Source organism: Pundamilia nyererei, unplaced genomic scaffold (genome assembly GCF_000239375.1).
Source record: "Pundamilia nyererei isolate P.nyererei 1_Seehausen unplaced genomic scaffold, PunNye1.0 scaffold00021, whole genome shotgun sequence".
NCBI classification, from domain to species: domain Eukaryota; kingdom Metazoa; phylum Chordata; class Actinopteri; order Cichliformes; family Cichlidae; genus Pundamilia; species Pundamilia nyererei.
Genome location: NW_005187422.1, coordinates 857830 through 880411, shown reverse-complemented (window position 1 = coordinate 880411; position 22582 = coordinate 857830). Strand labels below are relative to the sequence as shown.

Genomic DNA, 22582 nt, shown 5'->3' with positions numbered 1-22582 from the left:
GGAGGAGGAGGAGGAGGAGGAGGAGGAGGAGGAGGCGGCGCATTAGAACGGTATAAAGCACATAGGGATGGTGCACGCTGCAGCGATCGCCACCTGATCCCTCGGTGGCTCCAGCTAAAGTCATGACTTTTAAACTGGGCCCAGTGGGACGCGGACACACTGCCAGGCAGCCTCTATGAATATGAATGACTCAACTGAGCATTGATCAAGTGCACAGCAGCATCCGCACACTATGAAAGCAGCACGCTGGTAATTGGAAGGGGATGTGGTAACCTCGAGCCCTCTGGTCGCCATGAAAAAATGTTGATGTTTATTATAACAAACCGTATGACATTATTATTGTTTGGTCTCGATCCCGCTGAGATAGAACCTCTGATACAGTGTCATGTCTAGGCCAGTAATGAATAAAAGCTGAAGAGTGTGCGCGTGCATGTGTGTGTCTGCCTGCCGAGCCCACTGATCAGACCACCGCACACGGATGGAGGACGGTTTTGTTGCCAGAGAGGGCGAGAAATTCAATCAGCAATGACAAAATTAAATCTCAGACACAAAGACGATGTGCAGGCGCTTTTCCTGCCAGCTGTGGTTGAACAGGTTCTCAGTTGACTTCCCAACTCTATATTTCACCTCTGCTGATTGTTTATTAATATGCACATTTTTTATTTCTCCTCCAGCTGCCGCAACCTTTAGCGCAGTTGTTCGTGCCGGAGCGCTGTCTTCGTTTTGACTTGGCGAATGGGATAATCTCACTGTGAAAGAAAGATTATCCAGGCAACAGCGCCGGCTTGAACCCTCCACTGATCCCAGCCCCAGGCACAACAGTACAGCTAATGTGAGCGTAGAATGAGTTTTCATGCTTCTCTGGATCAACGTTTTGAGCCTTTAGCACCCAGACAAGCAAAAGCCCGCAGTGATGAACAATTGTCAAATTTACACAGATACCTTCTTGGTTGGCCCGAGGCAAGTTTTTGCCTCTTGCCTTAAGGAACTCCTTTTAACGTTGTCCAGAGTTCTGTGCAGCTAAGATTGTGGGAAAGAGGAATTTATCTAACGCAAGGCTTTGTTTGGAAGACGCTGGAAAGGAATACAAACACGGAGATTAAATGGATAAGTCAAATCTTATTAGTCAGATTCCCCTCCAAGTGGTCGTATGTAAATGAGAAATTAGAGGAAGTGAATAAAAATGGGAAATTCTGTAAAAACAAAAATGTGAGGTTGGCTGGAGACGGTTTTGCCGAGACCAGTCGTACCATTTAACACAATACAGTGAGTCTGCTTGTAGCAACAAACTGTCAAAGATGAAAACCTTGAAAACTGCTGCATGCTCTTATTGTTATCTGTATTTTTGAAACATTTTTGTATTGTAAAAAATGCAGCATTCAGCTGGATGTAAGTTCAGTGTTGCGTCTGCAGGGAAACCTTGCGTCCTGCCATTCGTGTAGATGTTACTTTGACACTTACCACCTACTTAGGCATTGTTACAGATCATGCCCACTCTTTTCTGGAAACGGTACTCCCTGATGGCTGTGGCCTCTTTCAGCAGGATAACACAACCTGGTTCAGGAACGGTGCGAGGAGCACAACAACGAATGCGAGGTGCTCACAAAGCCTCCGAATTCTTCAGATCTCAATCCTGTCGAACATCTGTGGGACGCGCTGGACGAACAAATCTGATATATTGTTATGCCTGACAAGGTGTATGTTGTTATATCTGCAGGACGCCTGGATTAGAAAAAAATCATCCAATGTTACTTTGTATGCACACTTTTCCAAAATAAGTCGCGTGACATGTGGGAGACGAGACAAAAGTTGAGCAGAATCTAAATTTTGAAGGTGTGGCAATATCCACACTGCTACTTCTGAATTATTGCACAAATGGAAAAAGTATTTGATAAAGAGCAAATTTTGCCCAGTCCAGGAACAGTATTTCCACGTTAACCTCTTCTCTATCCAAATTACTGTATGTTACAAACACAAAGCCTGCAGGGAAAGAGATTGAATCTCAAATGCAGTGTATGCCAACCACAACTAAGCAGCAAAAACGTGCTTTTTCTACAGGTAACAGAAGCAGAGACGTACAGTGCATTTTGTGTGACGGCCTCTATCGGCTGGTTTTCATCTGCTTTGTGCTAAACAGGCTGCTAAGTAAAATCTGCAAAAGTAATGCAACAAGTACTGTAACAAATTACTTTCTCCAGGAGGTAAATAAAAAAAAGTAGCTACTTTCTGTTTCTTTCTTTTTTTAAACAAGCCCAGCGTCTGCTCACTTGTATTGCAGCGGTTTTGGAGCAGTGGTGAAGCTGATAGAGATCACAGGACACATCTGGCTGGAGGAAATGCCTTCAACCGCCAGCAGTTAGTGGTAGGTCTTACAGGAGAAACCCTAACTCCTGCCATGAAATCTATCCAGGCTTGCGGCTTAGCGCTTCAGTCCTTGAAAATTCACATCAACCATGCGATCAGATCGTGAAGAGGTGACGAAATCATACAGTGAAGTCCTGCAATGATCGTTTTTATCACACGCATGATGTTTTTCTCCACTGTGATGCCTGCAAATAACACTCGAACGCTTTGGTTGCCCCTCTTGCTGCCCCCTGTGAGCATTTATCTGTGCTTGGCTGCGTGGCACACGAGCAAACAGCAGGACAGATGCCAGGTCTGGCTTATGGAGCCGTTACCCGCCGTGCGCTGGCAGGGTAGCGGACACCGTGAAGGACCCCGAGAACTAACTGTATGTCGCTACGCTTCAGATGCTCCGCTGGGTAAAGTTTGTCCAACCGCGCCACAGAGGGCCAGCATAAATATTTATCTGGTTTATTTGTTTTCACTGGCTGTGGGCCTTGTGTATATGGAAAGAAAAACACGAGGAAAGAATGCTGGATTAGTATACCAGAGGTCACCAAGTGCTAATTTAACAAGGGGCACAGAAAGGGTAAAAGCTGCAAAGCGCAGCGCTGGATGTGTACGTCCTGCTGTCAGAGATGAAGGCTTTCTCGAAGCGCTTTGAATTTCAAATTAAAAGTCTACATCTGGCTAGAAAGAAGCTCCTGGAGTCTCTTTAGTATATTTGTCCTGCCGGGATATTAAAATGCTTTTCATCACTCAGCTTGTTTCTACACAAAGGATCCAACTATGCTTATTAATTAAGACTTTATCTAGACTGATGACCACCACCCCCCTCCTCACATTCATGAACTAGCCCCACCCTTCATGAATATTCAATGAGCAGCTGCTTAATAAACATGAGGGTCGTATAAAGCCGATCTCAGTTGCTGGCCTCCAAAAGCTGAGCAGGAAGCTGGAGAGCGACGGAGTGGGAGGGAGACATGTGAAGCAAGAAGGAAGGGGGGCGGTCAGTGTGTATGTGTGTGTGCATGAGTGTGTGTGGTGTGTGCGCGCGTGTGTGTGTGTGAGTGAAGGACGAGGCTGAGTGGCGAGATAGAGCCACAAGCTAGGGGGAAGTCAATCCTGTCAGCCCAAGTTGTCGTGCGGCTGTGGAAGAAAGACACATCGCACTGGAGTGGGAGTGAGTTCAGAGAGGAGAAGAAGAAGAAACAAGATAACTGCTGCTTCTCTTCTTCTTGGCTCGAGGGAGAGCGTGGATGGTGTGATCTCCTCCACCATGGGATGCAGCCTCTGTACCCTGCAGAAGCCCGAGGAGCAATATAAACTACTCTACGAAGTGTGCCAGGTACTGTGACCAAGCTTCTGCAAGCCTCAGGAGGAGCTGCTTCTTTTTTTCTTTCTTTTTATCGTTTGTTTTGTTGTTTTTTGCAGTTTCTTTAAGAGCCACAGTCTGGTTTGGTAGCTCCCAGACTTTGTTGAAGTGCAGCTCAGTTAGTTTGCGTCTCTGGGGGAAGGTCACTGGCTGAGTGGGAGTTGGAAGAGAGTGGAGTGGAGCTGAGCTGTTGCCGGCCGGAGCTCTCGCAGCTGAGCAGCCTGAACGCCGGTCACAGGGGTCAGTGAGAGGTGGCGCGCTGTGGTCTAAAGGAGGAGGGGGTGACGAAGAGGCGACGGCTCCCTCGGTGTGTCTGCTAGTGTGTGTCGATCGCTAACCCACCTCCTCATTGTCAGTTGAATGCTGACTCGGAGCTTTCCGAGCTTTAACCCCAGTTTGACTTTGACTAAAGTTTATGTTTAACACTCGGGTGCTTGTTGTGCATTTTTTCTTCCCACCAAAGAAACTGGACCAGGCAGATGCATCATTAACAAGCAGGGAGAGCATTTTCTCCCAAGAGCCCTGAACTTGTCTGTTTTTAGCACTTTTTATGGCTCCAAGTTGCTCCTTAACATACTCGGGATTTTCCCACTTAAGTATCACTTCCAAAAAAATAAGCATATGCTAATTTTATTCCATCTCATAATGTTGTAAATTATCTATTTTTTGGCTGTTGGGCTGAGAAAAGGGAACACAAGAATCGATGAAGAAAATAAAGTTACCTCAGTGCTTTTGTAGTGTTAAACTTTTATTGTTTTTTTGGGTTCATGTGGAAAAAGTATGCGAAACATAACTTTTTTTTGTTGTTGTTGAAAGTGATCTAAGCAATTCTGCTCGTCTGCGGCATTAAAACAAACAAAAACAGTACCGTTGTGAAATTTAGCCGGATGTATCGTGTGAGTGTGTTTGCTTGTTCTTTGAGCAGAGAAGCTGTTCACGCTTCGGGACAAAACCCTACAACATGTTGCCGTTCTCTGATCCCCGCGAGCTTTCCTGCGGTGTCGAATTCAATTGAGACGACACATCCAGAGTGCTGGTGTATTCATGTGAGAGCGTTTGGATTCAAGTGTCAGTCTGCTCTAATGAGTGAAAACACTGACCCATCTGACAGCAGACAGTGCGCGACTCTGACAGAGTGTGTTGAACATCTTTGTGAGCGCTGCTTTCTGTAACACACTCAAATCTGCTTTTTTGTTGTGTTTTTTTTCTTCCTCCCTCCCTCACTGTCTTTTCATCTATAATGGAGCCCAGCCAAGTGTTATCCTCCTATCACACCAAATTACATCTCCATTTACTGCACAGGGTGCCGGGTGGCTAGCGGCTGGTTTAAATGAATGTAATGATCAAGCTCTCTGTGGATCTCACTTATTATCCTCGCCTTTTTTTAAATTCTTTTTTTCTTTAAAAAAAAAAAAAGCTCCCAGGGTAGATAACAGGAGGGAGTCTTACATTGTGCCTGCAAATAGTTTGGCTTTGATCAGGTCTGTTCTGGGGGAAAAAGACTAAAAGGTTTTGATTCTCTGAAAGGAAAAAGGAGGAGGGGGGGTTGTATTCAGGGGTATAATAAATGGATTATGAGTGCTAATACTGAGGTCAGAAAGCCCACCAACCAAAAACACAGTTTATGGAAATGTGCATCATGTCTTTTTCTTCTTTAACTTCCATCCTTGTGTCATCTTGCTTGGAAGTTGCTCCGGATCGGGAGAGCGTTCACCCACCTTTCCGACTCACGGCTCTCATGTCAGTGAGTCAGTCTGTGGAGAAAGTCGGCGTGCCGGCTTCAGCAGCACAGATCATCTCTGTTTCACTGAGGCGTCTGTGCCTCTAACAAGCCAATCGGCTGCCTCACATGACAGCACAGATCTCACCTTTTTTCTCCTTCTTCTGGTGTACATCATATTTTAAAATGTGAGGAATACTTTTTTCTGTGGTGTACTGAGGCTTTGCTTGCTTTTTACAGGTTACTGTTGTTTGCAACTTTAAAACAAAAGGGGAAAAAATACATGTTTTTGTGTTTCGTGTTGCCTCACCAGTGGCTCCAATGTCAAAAATATTAGTTTCATTTTCACCTACAACAGACAAAAAGAGCCAAGTCTCACAGTGCCAACATTGCTTAAACAATCACTGACTGTAAATGCTTTAACCTCTATCATTAGTACTTAAGGAACTTTTAAGAAGCATTGCTTGTCTGTCCTGAAACTAAAGCAAAGTCGATTGTGATCGGGTCAAGTATTTGTTTACAGTACAGACAGACTTAGTGCAACCCCCCGTCCCCCCCGTCCCGACACATTTAGTGTTTAATCATTACATTTGTCCTACTGGCGTGGGGGGATCCACTGTCTTTAACTTTCCTTCTAGCATTAGTTAATGATAGCCAAGCTGAGACACATGCTACCTGACTGCAGGCTATTGCAGGGGTTAAATCATTAAATATGCATCAGTGTGATGATCTGCTGCATGAATGATCATCACACTAATCCTAAACTGTCAGAATGCACGATTTTTTTGGGGGGCTTGTTTTGTCCTTTTTTCTTCAAAACATATTGTAAATTTAAGCTTACTTGTCACTTGTTACCTCATGTGGTTAACAGTGTTTTTTAGTTTTTAGTGTCAGTCCAATTAGTGTGACAGTGTCTCATGAGACCTACCCAGCGTGATGCATAGACTGGTAATGGAATGGTATTTCATGCTTGCAGCATCCCTGTAAATAACCATTTTCGTCTTTCGCTGTGAGATCAGATTATCTAGTGTCATCTTAGATTTAAAGGCCCAGAAAATGTCAGGTTTACAACATCAGATATCACTTTTGGAAGGAGAGAGTGTCGCTGTATCAGAGTGTTTTCAGTCTGTTGACTAAAAGCGAGCGTTTCAGGCCCTAAAATGGTGTTGTGTTTGTCTCTTTCAACCTGCAGCTTTTTTCCTGAAGGCTTGTATGACTTGTTTTGCTTCCACTGAGTAAATCAATTCACAGCTAATAAAAACAAGTTTACAGCTTCTTGAAACGCCTTTACTGCAGAAATGAAGAGAGGGTAAAATCTGTCGGGCGGAGAAGAATTACGTCTGTCACAGACGATGAGCTCCGAAAGGCGGCCTGAGAAACGCTAGCTGTCAAAACGAGTGATTCAGACTGCTTCGGTATTGATTCAGTGATTCAGCTCCTCTCCTCAGAGTAATGATACCTCTGGTAAACATCTCCACCGGGATCAGACCACAAGTGGACTTTGTTTTTGATTGAAATAATTATCTGCTGTGCAACTTGTTTAATTTTTCTTTTCTTTTTTTCAATTTATTTACTTATTTATTGCAATATTTGATGTAAAGTGTGCAGATTGCACTGAAGCCTGGTTTCTGAATGTTTTGTCTCTGCAGTCTGATGGTGGCTGCGAGCTCATTAGAGCTTAGTCTCACTGAAGGCGGGCACATAGCTCTGGCGCTCATGCATAAACCATTCGGTAAAATGAATATGTAGTGCATGTTTGCGCTGCATGCTCTTTCATAGTACAGTAGAAGGCGATGAGTGAAATATTATATGTGAGCAAATTCTCAGCTTGTACCTCTGGGGGCGATTCTGGGAAGCCGTTTTTTTCCTCCCTCTCCTCACTGATAACACACAGGCAGATCCTCTTGATCAGCGGCCCTGGCACGGTGCCCGCTCCACTCTGCTCGTCATCTCTCCAAGGACTTAATAATCCATGAACACTTGAAATCTTTCCAGTTCATTAAACACCTTAGCTCTAAATCCCATGTTGGGAGTATGAGAAATATGGTTTTGCACTGTTCTATAAAAGTCAGCAGAGTTGCACATCTTTTTTTTCTGCTTGTTTGTTTGTTTTTTTCTATCTCGAGGCATTTTTAAGCAGTCCTCGCAGGATTCGAAACACTCAGTTGACTTGGTAACTCGAGCAATCTGTTTGGGAAGAATTCATTAAGAGGATCTGCATACATTACCGTCTCCAAGGAATTGCAGGTTTTTTTTTTTTGTTTACAGTGCTGACTGTCAATAGAGCCATTCTGGAGATCAAACACGGTTAGGGTCTATCAATCGCAGCCAACGCTGCAGTCTGTAGAAGTGTTTTCCCTTTTCGTCACGATCATTAAAGGCCTGAGCTGCAGTGGGCTCAGCGCTCCCTTTTCAACTTGACCCCTCTGACAGCGCTGAACCCTCGGCCCCTTTCTTCAAAGCTTCAAGGTAAGCGCCGTGTGGAGATGTAAGCTCAGCTGCTTTTGTCAGAGACTAGAAGGTAGAGGCCTTGGAAACTCTGTTTGACAGTCCTACGGCACTTAATCTCTCAGAAGCGCTCCGTAATGGCTGTGGCGCCGTGCAGCAGCTCTTATGAGACCCGAGCTTAATTAGAGCCTCAGCACAAACTGCCCACTGCGGCTCAGATCCATGCTGAACTGATCTGGACTGTTGTTTGCCTGCTAAATCTTTTGCTTTCTTAGCTCTCGCTTTCTGTATTTTTTTTTTATTTTCCTCTGTTCCATGCATGTTAAACCAAAAGCGACTGATCTGCTGAGCAAAAGAAGTTTGCAAATGAGTCCGCTGGAACATTTCCTATCCGGAGCTTTCCACGCACTGCTGCCTAATTAGCCACATTTCTGATTGAACGCTGCTAAGATGTCACGCTCGGCTCAAGAAGCCAAGTTGTCATAGCGCCAGATGGTCTCAGTGCGACATCTTCTCCACCAAGCAGACAAAAAAATGAGATGGAAATATTTGTACAAAACACTTTCTTCATCCAGTCAGTCCTCCGCCCCCCTTGTCCCGCTGTCAGAGACCCCCTCTGTCTTCAAAGACCCAGCTCTGCCTGCTCCTTGGCACCCCGTAACGAAGCCTGACACGGACAGCGTGCAGAGACAAAGCAGGGACCGCCAGCGCTTGAGCATGGCCGGCTTTTAATAACGGCGAAGATCGGTCCCGGTGTGCCGTCACATCTGTTACACACTGGAGCAGGTGGCTGACTGCCACGGTGGAGCGCTCACAGGAGCCTGTGTACTTAGTGTGAGCCTAAAGCAAATGGCAGAGAGGGATCACAGAGACATAACACGATGCTGACAGTACAGCAGTATAACACTGCGAGCCAGCTGCGAGTCTCTCAAACAGACCTTTAATGGACTTTGACAGAATATTGGCACACTTAATAGGTGTAGCATGAGATGGTGTTAGATATTTCTTGAGAGATTAACTCAACCAGTCTCTGCCACACAATTCCCGAAACAATTTTTCTTTTGTTTTTTAGGTGCAATTGTCAAAGGAAGCACAACAAACGCACAGTCTTGGGTTAACCTGATATCGTTGTTATGTTAGCTGATTTCTTGGTGGTCTGAATAAACCAGAAGGGATGTATTAGCCTGCCAACTTCAGATTTAGCTGAAACTGAACCTACAAGCTAATCCCCTACAAAGCTATCATTACTTTGATGTAGCTTTTCCACTAGTGGAAATAACTGACAAGTAAGTACTAATTAAAGTCATGCTCTTATGCTTTTGCCAACCCCTACTAGAGTGGCTTTGTGTGATTCACAGTTCAGAATAATCCTTTTTTATCTTATTTGCAGTCTCTCATTTCAGCCACGAGCCCATTTTAGCTTCCTTCTGAATCCCTTAAAGCAAGTATACGTTATTTGTTTGTCATTTGCAAACAGAAGGTTTGAACAGCAGGGTAGCAAGGCTTCCAAAACTTTAAAAATCGCGCTTATGTCTCATTTCCTGAAAAACTCCCATCTCCCACAATGGCTTAGATCCATTTCCTGTCAGAAAATCAGCATTTTCTGCCCAGTTACAGTTAAAAGATTGACTGATTGACTGCGAGTGTCGTGCAAAACACCAGGCTATGTCTTCACTGCAACTTTGCCGTGTTTCACTTCACCAGCATCAGTCTTTGCACAGATAGTGTAAATATGTCGATTCGCAATTTTATTGGAGTTTACTGTCTACCGCAGCATATTTTCAAAGAGTTTTTATGCTATAAAATCCAAAAAAAGAAGTTAGGCAAGAAAAATCTTATTTCCATCCTCAGTTACTTTGACAGAGTAGCATCTTCTGTAATATTTACACCTCTGATTAAGTCTCACAAGTGTGGCTTTATTTTGATACAAAGATTTTTTACACAGTTTGTAATTGCAGAAAAATACTCTTCTCTTTTAGTGGCATGATGTTTTTTTTCTTCTCATTTAAAAAGACAAGGACCAGTTACCAAAAGCTTCGACAAATTCCTCACAACTATAACTCCATATGGTACTTAAAAGCTATAACCTATACACATTATATAAAAATATAACAGAGTACACAAACCTACATAGATTTATATTTCAAGCACATTGTGTTTTAGTACAGTGACGTTTGCTCTATAAAGAAAATTGATACTGACTTTGACAAACAGGTAAAGTTTAACAATTTTGTAATTTTTTTCTTTTTTTTTCAAAGAATGTTGTCTTTGCTCACTCAATAATGACTTAAAGTAAAACCTACCAAGTTGAACTGGCTTAAACTGTCGTCATTGTTATGGACAAACACTAGCCACAGACCCGATGCCATTATAAGACGATAGAATAGGTCCTAGTCAGCTTTGAATAGGTTGTCTTCTAATTAGTTAGGTGTGTGCTCATAGTAAAGGTCTCCTAATTAGTTTCACTCAGCTGTTGTTTTATAGGAGCAGCAGTGCTTCACCCTGATTGTCACAGCGGGTACATGATTAAAAGATTGGTGATTATATAATAAGTGTTCATGAACCTTGTAAGCAGAGCTTTATTCATGTACTTATATACAGCACTCAGCCACAACAGTTAATACTGTTGCCCACTTAATACCCACTTAATGCTGTTAGCCAAAACAGCTCTGATCCCCTCAGGGTCACGCAGATCCTCTGGAGGTGTCTTGGTATCCAGCACCAGGACCTTGGAAGCAGATGTTTGATTTCTGGGTGTTTTCATTATCTGGCCTCTCCCAGCATGACGTTGACTAAGAGCTCTTTTTCTGATTTAGTGTCCTAGTATAATGTAGTTATGGCTGTGGATGGCTCCAGTATGTCCCATCTCGACGCAGATTGTGGCTTTTCGTATTTACTTTTCTGTCCCCCACCCCCTCCTCTCCCCTAAGAGCAAAAATGTCTTTGCTGCCATGGACAAATAGACTTGGCCCTGGCAAAGAGCTGTGATGGGGTAAGTGTGTGTTTATAGTGTGGGTCGACATCTGTGTAGCTGGACAGTTAGGGGGCGCCTGAGGCACTGGTGTGAGATAAGTGCGTAAATGAAACATGGCACAAGCCTTAGGTTTCAACCTGACTGCTGATATGAGCAGCCCCGTGAACCTGACCCTTCACTTTGCCTTATACCTGTAATTTCATACATGTGCTGAGGGGCAGAGAGCGATGTTCCCCACACTCTGCTCAGGCAGGCCGGGCTACACAAGCACACAGTGGGAGATACAGGCGTGCAAAAGCTATTTAAAAAATGATGTCTAATAGTCTATTTGAAAAGAATTTATTATAAAAGAGATTGAAAGCAGAAGACAAATGGAGTGCGGTGAAGTTCAGCATCTCCATCAGACACACATCACACCTTCATTTGGGCTCATTAGGCCTGAGATGGGGAGCAGAAAGCGTACTGAAGTAATCTGTTTTATCCACAGCTGATCAGTTAAGAAGCCAATGTCCCATGCTTCAATCAGATTAGGTGAAAGTAAACAGCAGTATCTCTTTCAGCCAGCATTAAGTTTTTAGCTGTTTGTTCTGTAATCCTCTGTAAGCTCACAGGCTGCTGTAAATAAAGACTGCTGTGTTTCTAAGCCTCCTGCTGTGGAGAGTTTCCTGCCTGGTCAGTTAAAAAACAAAATGCAGATTTTTAAAGACTTAAAAAAAAAAAAAACACTTTAAGTGTGCACAAAAATCATCAATTGCTTCTCAGTTTTTAGGTTTTTCCTCTCATGAAGATGCTTTAAAGTGAAATAAAAGAGGGATTAGCTGTGCTTTATGAGTAGAATGACCTACATTCAGGCTGCCACTCAAACGTAGTATAGGCCCCACTGAATATAAGCCTTCATGCTCTCTATAATGTCAGCGCTCCTTTCTGTTGGGAAATAGAGATTTGGAAGAATTTGTCTAAGAAGTGTACCCAACCAGTAAGACGAGTGCTCCGGCTTTCACACTGCTTGAAAATGCTCGACTATAGAGTGAAGTTCCCAGGGTTTCCTCTGCCACACTGTCAAAGGCACCGTGTGTCTGGCAGAGTTTCCACTCTGCTCACCTCGCCGCATCTCCCCGAGGAACAGAAACACTGGCTCTCCTCTTTATTAAAGGATTATGTGGTGATTCAATAGCCATATCAAAGACTAATGCTACATTCACTTAATATCCTGCAAAGCCTTTCCTGTATGATGATGATTAGAACTGGTGGGAGGGGGGCTGTCTTACTGGCATTGTAGTGTATCGGACTGGTTTAGTCTCATTTTAGCTGATCCAAAATGCTCCTGTTAGCATACTGTTAGCATAGCGTTTCCATTTATCATTAGCTGCAGTAGACTTTGCCATGCTGGTGTCTAGTGTTGGGATTATTATTCAAAAAAAAGTAATGTATTATACATTTCTTGTTACTTTTATTAAAAGTAACAAAGTGTTAGCATGCTGTTTGTGCAGAAGCTTGCAAAGAGCCAAAGTCGTGTTAGCATCTTAATGCGGTTGTTTCTATCCTGGATGCAGGTTGCAGTTAGCATCACACTCCTGTTCTTTTGTGCAATAAAAATAATAATAATATCAATTTCCTCCTCCCACATACAAACTCAAATCGGCTGAATGTAATGTGAGCCTGCAGGAAGGAAAAAAGCATCACTACTGGTGTCATTCCTACAACATCAGTATTTATGTCATTGCAACCAGCCACTTAGAGCAAGCTGCTCATTAATATTACTATTGACATATTCATCCACCTTGCCCTCTTCCTTATGCAAACTTTGACACTCTTTAAACTCCCTGAGCTGACTCCCCTAAAGCGAAAAGCCCTGAAGGCAATGCTGACAAGCGAGCATTTAGTATTTTTCCAGCCTTTTCCCTGAATTGCAGAGTTATGACATCACATCAACATGATTGGCGAGTTGAAATTATGAGTGATAACAGTGTCCGATTCAAAACTACGTCTATAATTTGCGGTGGAGTGCCCTTTATGTTTTTTCCACCACAGCAAAAATTCATAAAGCCACTTTTTACTCTGTGTCTTTAAGCCCACACACACACCCCTCACTGATGGATGCATATGGGAAAGTTTGGAGTTTAGTATCTTACCCGGCAACACTTAGACTGCAGAAGCACCCACCGTTCAATTAGCAGATAACCCATTTCACCTTATGAGCGATGATGTGGTGCAGTACACATGTGGCAAGCATGAACTAAAAGCTTGAGTTACAGCAGAGCTTAGAGAACCGTCCTGTCTATTACATTTATTATCCTTGATTACAGTTATTTCCCTTGTTTTTCATCATAATCATTCTCGTATTTAAAGAAGCTCGATTTCACTGGGGATATCTGATTAAATAAAAACTAAATAGAAATGGAAAACAGAGGCCGCCTCGCTCCATGCAGTGTAATATGAATATAATAATCAAAGAGATGAAGCCCACTGCCTGGCAGATAAGCATTTCTGGCAGCAGGTTGCCAATCACTGAAGAGACAATACACAGTGAGACCCACATCAACATCTCAATCCAGCCTGATTTGCCTTCCAGAGCATCTGAGCTCGATGGCTCACACCTGCTGCCCCTTATTATTACCCAGCAGGCTGAAGAGTGACACAGCTACCACACGAAGCACCGAGGAAGAGCGCTCCGTAGCACGAAAGTCCTGTGATACAGGTCGTCCGCTCTGCTTTTGCTTCAGATGTGATCATTTATTGAAGGAAAATCGGTGAATAACAAAGCCACAGCTGTGTAAATTCCACCACTGCAACGGTCGTTTGATTTCAAACTAATTAGTATTCCTTTAAGCGGGGCTTTGCCGCCCTCTTGTCATTAAAACGGATTTAAGCCAGGCCTCTCAGAGGATGCGCCGGAGGATGACGGAGTAATTTCTGCATGTCAGTCATCGTGGTGTCAGCGTGAAGAACACATCTCGAGGCGAACTCGGCCTTCAGTTGCAGCTGAGCAGCTGCTAAACCTGTTAAAGTCTGGCTTGTTTGGCTGCGCGTGTAAACTGAGTTGTGCGCTCTGAACTGCGGCTGAGTTGGGGCTTGACACGGCGCAGTTTGGGGGTCTCAGCGGTGCCGAGGCATTGTGTATTGTGTCGGGAGAGTGTTGTGGGTTTTTTCCCAGTGTGCCGCAAAGGGTCGCTCCGTGTCAGAGGTGAGCCTAGTGAATGGAGGCTGTGGGACCCCCTCCACAGTTGGGAGGAGACTCTTCCCCCCCCCCTATTGAGAGCACTGAGGCAGAATGCTGTAGGCTCAACAAGAAGGGGACTAAAGGCTTTGTCTCTGGTTCACTGCCTTCAAGTAGGCTCGGGATTCCTGGCAACCAGGTTTAACTGCTGGAGCCTGCGTGCAGAGGGGAGAAGGCACAAAGGCGCTTGTTTTCCTCAGCTGATGTGCAACATCGTGGCCTGCTGTGGGAAACAAAGATCAGTCCAGACATGAGGTCTGGACTGATTGAATTTCTTACATTAGCATTTTCTGTTATGATAAAACTTTTCTCACTGTTGAATTATTCCGAGCAAACCCAAATTAGCTATTAATTTATTAATTTTTTTGGCCAAGTTTTAATGTAGAAAAAGTTTAAAGTCCACTGTGATGATCCAATTATCCTGCAAACCCAGGATTAGCATTAATCTGCTCTGGTTATTAGCAGGCACATGGCCTCTCCCCACAGCGTTTCCTCCGTTTTCCAGCCTTTCTCTTTCAGCACATACTCAAGCCTAGCGCTTTTTGGTATACGTCCTCCTTTTATAAAAATATACCTTCCCCTTTCCCCTTTCACGTTCTGTGGGTCAAAGTCGGGTTGTGTGTATATACCACCGTTATCCCCCTGGAGGTGTTTTAATATTGCTGCTACTTCTGATGTGTCGGACTACAGTTAAGTCTGCAAACTGTGCTATGAATTGGAATGAGACTACTATAGCTGGGGGCAGGCACAGCAACCACCTACATGTTTATCAGAAAATTAATCCTCAGACGGGGACTTGCACGTGTGTCAGATGTAAAGAAGAGTGAAGAAGGGATGCTGGAGATTCATGACATGCCTAATGACCTGCAAACTAGATACTGATGTGAGAAAGTACCTTCATTCTAGGTAGAAATGAGCATGTGTGTGTGCGTGTGTGTGCAAACGCAGCAGAGAAGCAGGAGGAGGAGACCTGTGAAATGAGAAGACCCTCAGGCTCAGATTCTATCAAAGCTCTCAACACATCCGGGAATCGCAGACCAAAAAATTCCACATGACGTGGTGATTGAGAGCGGAACGGCAGCTCTGTGTAAACCCCGATAAAGTGTACTGACCCAGGCTGCGGATTACATGCAAGAAACCTCAGCTGTTAATAAAGTTTAGCGAGCCGCCGCTTGTTTTGGATTCGCTCCCAGTGTCGATCCTCCAGTAAATTTCCTGTAAGATTTAGCCTATAGCGATAAACCACAGATCTAATTTGTACACCCAGCCCGTGACCTTCTTGGACAGCGTAGATCTGCGTGCAAGTCACACTGGGTCTGGTGACATGTTCTTTTGAGGGTCTGTGCTCATCTCTCATCAGCACTCAGACACTTTAAGTGGCTCAGCCACACTTAATTAGCCTCTTCTTCGCGACTCGCTGCAGCTTTTTTGCTCAAATTAATCTTCTCAGGTTAGCGCCTGGCACCCACTCCACTGTCTCTGACGGGAGGTCAAATTTATCCTCTGCTAAGAAATTACTTAGCTAAACGAGGGCTTCTTCATGCAGCCACGGATAATAACCTCGATTAATTAAAGAGAGACTCTTCCTAATTAAGGTCTTACTCTGCGTGGTCCAACTGTGACCCTGTAAAACAAGCTGAAGGCGGTAATGAGTCATTTCTCAAACAGAACATTGCTTCTGATTTTGTGTGGGTATAGTGTGACGTGAGCTTCACAGAGAGAGCTCGGCACCAAATAGAAAAATAACCTTCTCCATTATTATCATGGTTATTGACCTTGGTGTCTCCTTCCTCCTTCCAGGTCAATGGAAAGGACCTCTCAAAGGCCACACACGACCAGGCGGTGGAGGCCTTCCGCACCGCCAAGGAGCCCATCGTGGTCCAGGTTCTGCGTCGGGCCCCTTACCCCAAAGTGGCCAACCCTGCCGTTGACACCCAAGTCACAGACATCAGCACCCAGACGGACATCACCCTCCAGCACATCATGGCCCTCACCAATCTGCCCCCCTCTTCACCCCCAATCTCAGAGCTGGAGGAGTATCTGCTTCCAGAGGAGTAAGTACCAGCTCGTTTTTTTTACTCAAGGAGTTCAACCTTGCAAGTTAGTGAGCACAGAACGGCACAAGAACAACTGGAGGCAGACTATTTCAAGAGTAGTCAGAGAACTCTTGTTTTAAATATAGAGAAGGCAGTTTATTCTGTAAATTATGTGTGGGACGCACATTTGAACATTAAATAACTGTACATGTCAATGAAACTGTGTTGCTAACAATCTCTTCCCCTGTCACCGATTCAAGTTACACATTAAACTAATCTCAAATTTGAGGTGATTAATTAAACGTCTACCAGTGGTTTTAAAAAAGGACACATTTGAAAGGGTCTCATAAGCCTTTATGTGTCGCCAGCCTTTCTGGACCATTTTTCTTCATCTTCTTCAAAGCTTCTTAAGCTTCTCCTGTTTCGTTAGTTTAAAGCAAGGCCGGCTGCTGTTAAGCACACTCACCCTCAGTTGCTAAAGACCCCTCGCGCCTTTTTCACAACTTGCTTGTTCAGAAATTCCTTTTGCCAAATGGAGAAGAGTGTCGAAATCTTTGTTGTTAGAACTCGGCAGTGTTGGAAAGGTCATGCCAGTTTTGGTCACCGTCCAACGTTTTACCTCAAATGCTAATTGAAAGAGCTTATCTTGCTCTGCAGAATGCACCGCTGCGATCGAGTAACACCAGTGTGGAAGTTTGAAGGGAAAATGTCCCTGTCACTCACGGGAGATAACAGCTCCTCCGGGGCACGCAGCCACATTAAAATGATGGCCGTGCTCATTTGCACATTCTCAAAATGCATCTTTTGTTTCTGACTCCGTGTGTGTGTGTGAGCCCTGGAGCCTGGCTATACTTTCCACTCTGTGGCAGCAGGAGTCGCCCTTTAATGAATAATAGCGATTTAATTGATTTCCGAGACAAATTAATAACACGGCGTTAATTTGTGATTAGCTTCAGGCTGCAGTTTCAATGAATCTGATTCAAGAGTGATTTCTTCATTGAATTCTTATTACTTTCCCACTACTTCTCCATTTAATTTTCCAACTCTGGGGCAAAATTAAATCCAGATTGACAAACGCGTCACTACTTCTTGTTTCCTTTCCTAATGTGTGTGTTCAATTTGACTTCCACTCTTTTCCAATTTATCCTATTCTCTTTTTTTCCTTTCCTCAGGCATCCTCCTGGGCACGTGTACTTTGACCCTGATTTCCTTGAGGGTATACAGCAGGACATAGAGCGGGAGGAGCTGGAATATGAGGTAAAAACACCATCTCCGTTCTTAGTCGTCCACTCAATGAAGCTCTACTTTTGGGCAGAAGTGCATTATTGCTCCATAAGCAGACCTGAGGTCGTCTCGGCGTCTCCGCTCCAATGGCCTCGTTAGCGACCCCAAGCCCTGATATATTGCACTTATTGATGGAGCAGTCTCCCTATGCGGAGACACTGAGATGCATGCCAGACAGGAATCGAGTTGCTGGTTTGTTCCAGCAGATGCACAACGGTGACATCATTACTTATTAGTGACAGGGCCTAATAAGTCTTCCTCTGCTCCTACGCAGTGGAGATGAGGCCCAGTGGATAATTAGATGGCACAAGATAATAGGGCTGCGGTGATGAATCTGACGATGCTAACAGAGGCTGGAAGAGGCCACGATCAAACCTCCATCGTGCACCTTCGTTGACCTCTGCCAACCCTCGCTCCCCCTCTTATTAAACCTCAGGGACCACCTGCCTGATATTAATAATATCTGTGGAGGTGCTCTTGAAGAATGACTCTGCTTCATAATGTTTAAAGTCACACAACAGCAAATTAGCGATCAAATCAAATTCGACAGGTTGACCGCTAATTTGTTTATATTAATACCAGAAGCTTTTTTGTTTACTTTACTTTTCTTCCCAAATCATATTTATTGTTTTGTTTAGTTGTTTTTTTGCTAGTTAAAATAATAGATTCACACAGTCAGTGTTATGAATCCTGTATAATATAATCCAAATTAATGAATCCTATAGGTATCCCTGTGATTCAGTTCAGTTTTATTTAGCACTAAATCACAGCAACAGTCACCTCGAAGCACTTCGTGTTGTAAGATGAAGACCCCAACAGTCATACGACCCACTATGTTGCGCTTGGCAACATTGGGAAGGAAAAACTCCCTTTAAACAGGAAGAAACCTCTGCAGAAGCTGCAGGTATTTAATAAATCCAGAAGAAAGACTGCTACAAACAGCTAGAAGCAACAATCTAAACTTCTAGTGTCGGTTTCAGCCATTCACGAGTATCACCCCTGCTTACCATACCTCACTATAGCATCATATTTACTGAATAAGAATAGTCATCTAATTCTTGGTGTTTTCCAGAGGTTTTTCCTCAAAGATGGTCTCCATTTTTTAGCTGCGAGTTTTTTAGAGTGCTAACCCCTTTCAGAATCTGCCCTCTGCCCCCAAAAACGAGCGCTGCTCATATCTTTATCTGTATCTGTGAGATTACACGTGTTGACAAGTGAAAAATGGCACTCTCCGCAACTGCAGTCCACTGCATCATCTCTCATTCTGTCAGAGGGCTTTGTCAGGAGCCTGTGGCCTTGCTGCCTCCAGCTGAAAGATTCATTACAGAGATTGATGGATCACTCCTTCTCTGGTGTCCCAGTTTTGATCCCATTTAGATAGTCCTGGGACACAGACGTATAAATACAGTGTTTCTCTGCTCTATGGGCCAAAATAATTCCAGCTATGTAGGTTATTAATTTGTGCATGTGTCCTTCCAGGAGGTGGATTTGTACAGAGACAACATTCAAGACAAGCTCGGCCTGACTATCTGTTACAGGACTGACGATGAGGATGAGGCTGGGATCTACATTAGTGAGGTATGTGGCGCAGGCGGACAGCGATTTCTTTGCCTGTCGGCGTCAATAACGCTCACTTTAACTCACCAGTGTAATGTGTGCTCTCTTTAGATTGATCCAAACAGCATTGCAGCAAAAGATGGCAGAATTAGAGAAGGTGACAAAATCATACAGGTATGATTTCGTGTGCGTGTGCATGTTTCTGTGATCTCATATCATGACAGTGAACAAAAACCGCTTTTTTTAATTTAAATGGCTCTTTCTGTGTCAATAAGATCAACGGTGTTGAGATCCAAAATCGAGAGGATGCCGTGGCACTGCTAACTAGTGAGAGCAACCAGAACATCTCCCTGCTGGTGGCCAGGCCAGAGATCCAGGTAATTTCACAAACTGTTATTGGTGTCAACTCAATAAAGGTTTTAGTTTGGAACCAAATGTGATTTCACATCAAATTGATTCAAATCTGAAAACAGCACTTGGACTTTGAATAGCAGATGGTCTTTTTTGTGTGTGTGTGTGTGTAAAACTTTGCATCTAATGAGGCGTCTCTTCTCTCCGCCGCGTCTCAGCTTGATGAGGGCTGGATGGATGATGACAGGAACGACTTCCTGGATGACCTCCACATGGATATGCTGGAGCAGCAGCACCATCAGGCCATGCAGTTCACTGCCAGCATGCTGCAGCAGGTACGCGCACATGTGCGCAGCGTGAAGAGCGTGAGCACGCACAATCAATCTCCACTAACACATATGTCCATCAATAGATTATGTCGGCCGAGCCCGTTCTGGCGAGGTGAACAGATGCTCCGCGGTTTCCAACTGTTTTTTTCCATTAACAGAAATTGTCTTTGTTATGGAGAACCTCAGGCTCAGCGACACAGCCTTTGTTATTCGTCCATTTGTGACTAAAAGTGCAGTGAATGCTCATAATTAAAGCAGATGTGATATTAACAGTTTTGCACATATTTGTCCAAATGTGAAAAACAGTTGTGAAACAGTTACGCTTATTTCTTCCCCCTGTGTGGGCTGTTTGCTTGTTTTGTTTAGAAGAAGCACGAGGAGGATGGGGGCACCACAGATACAGCCACGCTGCTCTCTAACCATCACGAGAAGGACAGCGGCGTCGGCCGCACGGACGAGAGCACGCGAAACGACGAGAGCTCTGAGCAGGAGAACCTCGGCGATGACCAGACCACGGCCTCCAACACGCTGGGCAGCTGCAGAAAGCTGACCTACAGCCAGGACACGCTCGGTAGCACCGACCTGCCCTTCAGCAGCGAGTCGTTCATGTCGGTCGACTACGCCGACGCCGACTTCCTGGGCATTCCGGTTGACGAGTGCGAGCGCTTCAGGGAACTCCTGGAGCTCAAGTGCCAGATGAGGAGCAGTGGAGCCCAGGGCCTCTATGGGCAGGGCGGTGGAGCGGTGGGTCAGGACCAGGAGGGTGTGGACAAGGAGCTTGAGATGCTCAATGAAGAGCTGCGCACCATAGAGCTGGAGTGCCTGAACATCGTCCGCGCCCACAAGATGCAGCAGCTGAGGGAGCAGTGCCGTGAATCCTGGATGCTGCACAACAGCGGCTTCCGCAACTATAACACTAGCATAGATGCTCGCCGCCACGAGCTGTCAGACATCACGGAGCTGCCAGAGAAGTCTGACAAGGACAGCTCCAGTGCCTATAACACTGGTGAGAGCTGCCGCAGCACCCCTCTGACTCTGGAACTGTCTCCAGATAATTCGCTCCGTAGAGTAGCAGAAAATCAAGCTGGGCCGTCGGGCTCCAGCGGCAGGATGCTGAAGCCCCTTCTGTCTCCTGTGCAGGAAGCTTGCAGCCCGAGCCGGAGCAGAAGCTCATCCAAGGATCCAGATGGAGCGCTGCAGGCAGAGGGCAAAGAGAGAAAGCCCGGAGAGTCTAGTAAGAGCGGGCGAGGCTTCTCTCAGCCGCACTCACCTTACAAGCACGCTCACATCCCCGCCCATGCCCAGCACTACCAGAGCTACATGCAGCTGATCCAGCAGAAGTCAGCCGTAGAGTACGCTCAGAGCCAGATGAGCCTGGTCAGCATGTGTCGGGATCCCATTACCCCCAGCGACCTGGAGCCTAAGATGGAGTGGAAGGTGAAGATCCGCAGCGACGGCACGCGTTACATCACCAAGAGGCCCGTCCGGGACAAGCTGCTGAGGGAACGCGCCCTCCGGATTCACGAGGAGCGCAGCGGTATGACCACAGATGACGACGCCATAAGCGAGCTGAAGATGGGCCGCTACTGGAGCAAGGAAGAGAGGAAGCAGCACGCGGTGCGTGCCAAGGAGCAGAGGCAGCGCCGCGAGTTCATGAAGCAGAGCCGAGCCGACTGTCTGAAGGAGCAGGCCACCCTGGAGGACAAAAAGGAGCCGAACATCATCGAACTCAGCCACAAAAAGATGATGAAAAAGAGGAATAAGAAAATATTTGACAACTGGATGACCATTCAAGAACTTCTCACCCATGGTACCAAGTCACCAGATGGCACGAGGGTGTACAACTCCCTCCTGTCTGTGACTACGGTCTAAGTCCTGTTCAGGCCTGCTAGAGGAGAAGAGACTTGAGTGTAATGGTCTGTACATAGGACTCTAACAGCTGGGGTACAGATTCCTGCCTCGTTCAAGGTGGCAACACGTGTAAATAGGAAATAAACACCTTTTCTGTGTGAGCATTTTCCCCACTGCAGTGAACAGAGGGCTCCTGAAACAACAGTTGGACCTCGAGTGAGTTGGATTAGGAGACCGTGTATGGGGAAGATTTTGGAAGCATAATTCAATAATCTCTTCTACCTTTGTGCCTGCTTTTTTGAAGATTTTTTTTGAAACACAAATACAATATTTGACTTTTTGGAAGGTTTTGAAAGTGTGTAAAGACAGTGTGCCATACATTAAAAAGCCAGCATTTACACTATTTTACATTATTTTGTTCGTACTATATATCTCTTCAGTATTTTTGCTGTAATGTGTACGTAATGCTTTTACCAAAACAATATTTTCCTGCGAGGTGAAACGCTTTTCAACCTTTTCAAAAGGACTTTTTGTAAATTAAAAAAAATCCAACTTTTGTATCAAATTCACTTTGTTGTTTTGCTTTCCCTTGAATGGTGCTGATCTCCCAAAGTTTAAAGCCACCAGCGATGTACCGTCTGTTACATAATGTAGAGAACATCATAACGTGATATCACCATGTATGTACGTATATTTAGAGAAAGACATTTCTCACGTTGCTGAAACTGAAATGTCTGTTTGTTCAAGCACACACTGTAGTTGCTTTGGTAGGGTTTCATGTATTGGTCAGAATAACAGCTTAAGCAAATCTTTAGTTAACCACCCAATTTGATGTCTTGTAAAATGAGAGAAATAATAAATTATTGTTTTATATATGACGAGCTTTGAAAACTTGTGAGAATTTTGTCATTTATAAGAGATGTTGTTTATTTCCTTCTGGCATTTTAGCATTTAAGTATTTTTACTCAATAAGGGGAGGTTGGACAAAAGTAGATGGTGCAAGACTCCAGTCAAAATATTCATGTATTTGAACCAAGTTTGAAAATGCACAGAAAGTGTTTTTGTTCAAAGACATGAAAGAAAACAGGACATTTCCA

At 44.6% G+C, this 22582-nt stretch overlaps 1 protein-coding gene across 3 annotated transcripts in view; it reads left to right on the top strand.

Moving 5' to 3' along the window:
• Positions 1–22376, top strand: part of pdzrn3b (PDZ domain containing RING finger 3b) — a 97030-nt gene extending 74654 nt beyond the window's left edge. For 2 of the 3 annotated variants that reach the window (XM_005726621.2, XM_005726620.2), the window contains 7 exons: positions 15878–16131; positions 17286–17370; positions 18877–18975; positions 19066–19128; positions 19230–19331; positions 19524–19640; positions 20001–22376. In XM_005726621.2, coding sequence (XP_005726678.1) covers positions 15878–16131; positions 17286–17370; positions 18877–18975; positions 19066–19128; positions 19230–19331; positions 19524–19640; positions 20001–21506 — 2226 coding nt within the window. In that variant the 3' untranslated portion in view covers positions 21507–22376. Of the gene's footprint in view, positions 1–3445; positions 3692–15877; positions 16132–17285; positions 17371–18876; positions 18976–19065; positions 19129–19229; positions 19332–19523; positions 19641–20000 lie in introns of those variants that run through there. The other variant, XM_005726622.1, reaches the window with a different exon arrangement.
• The last annotated feature ends 206 nt before the right edge of the window (positions 22377–22582 follow it).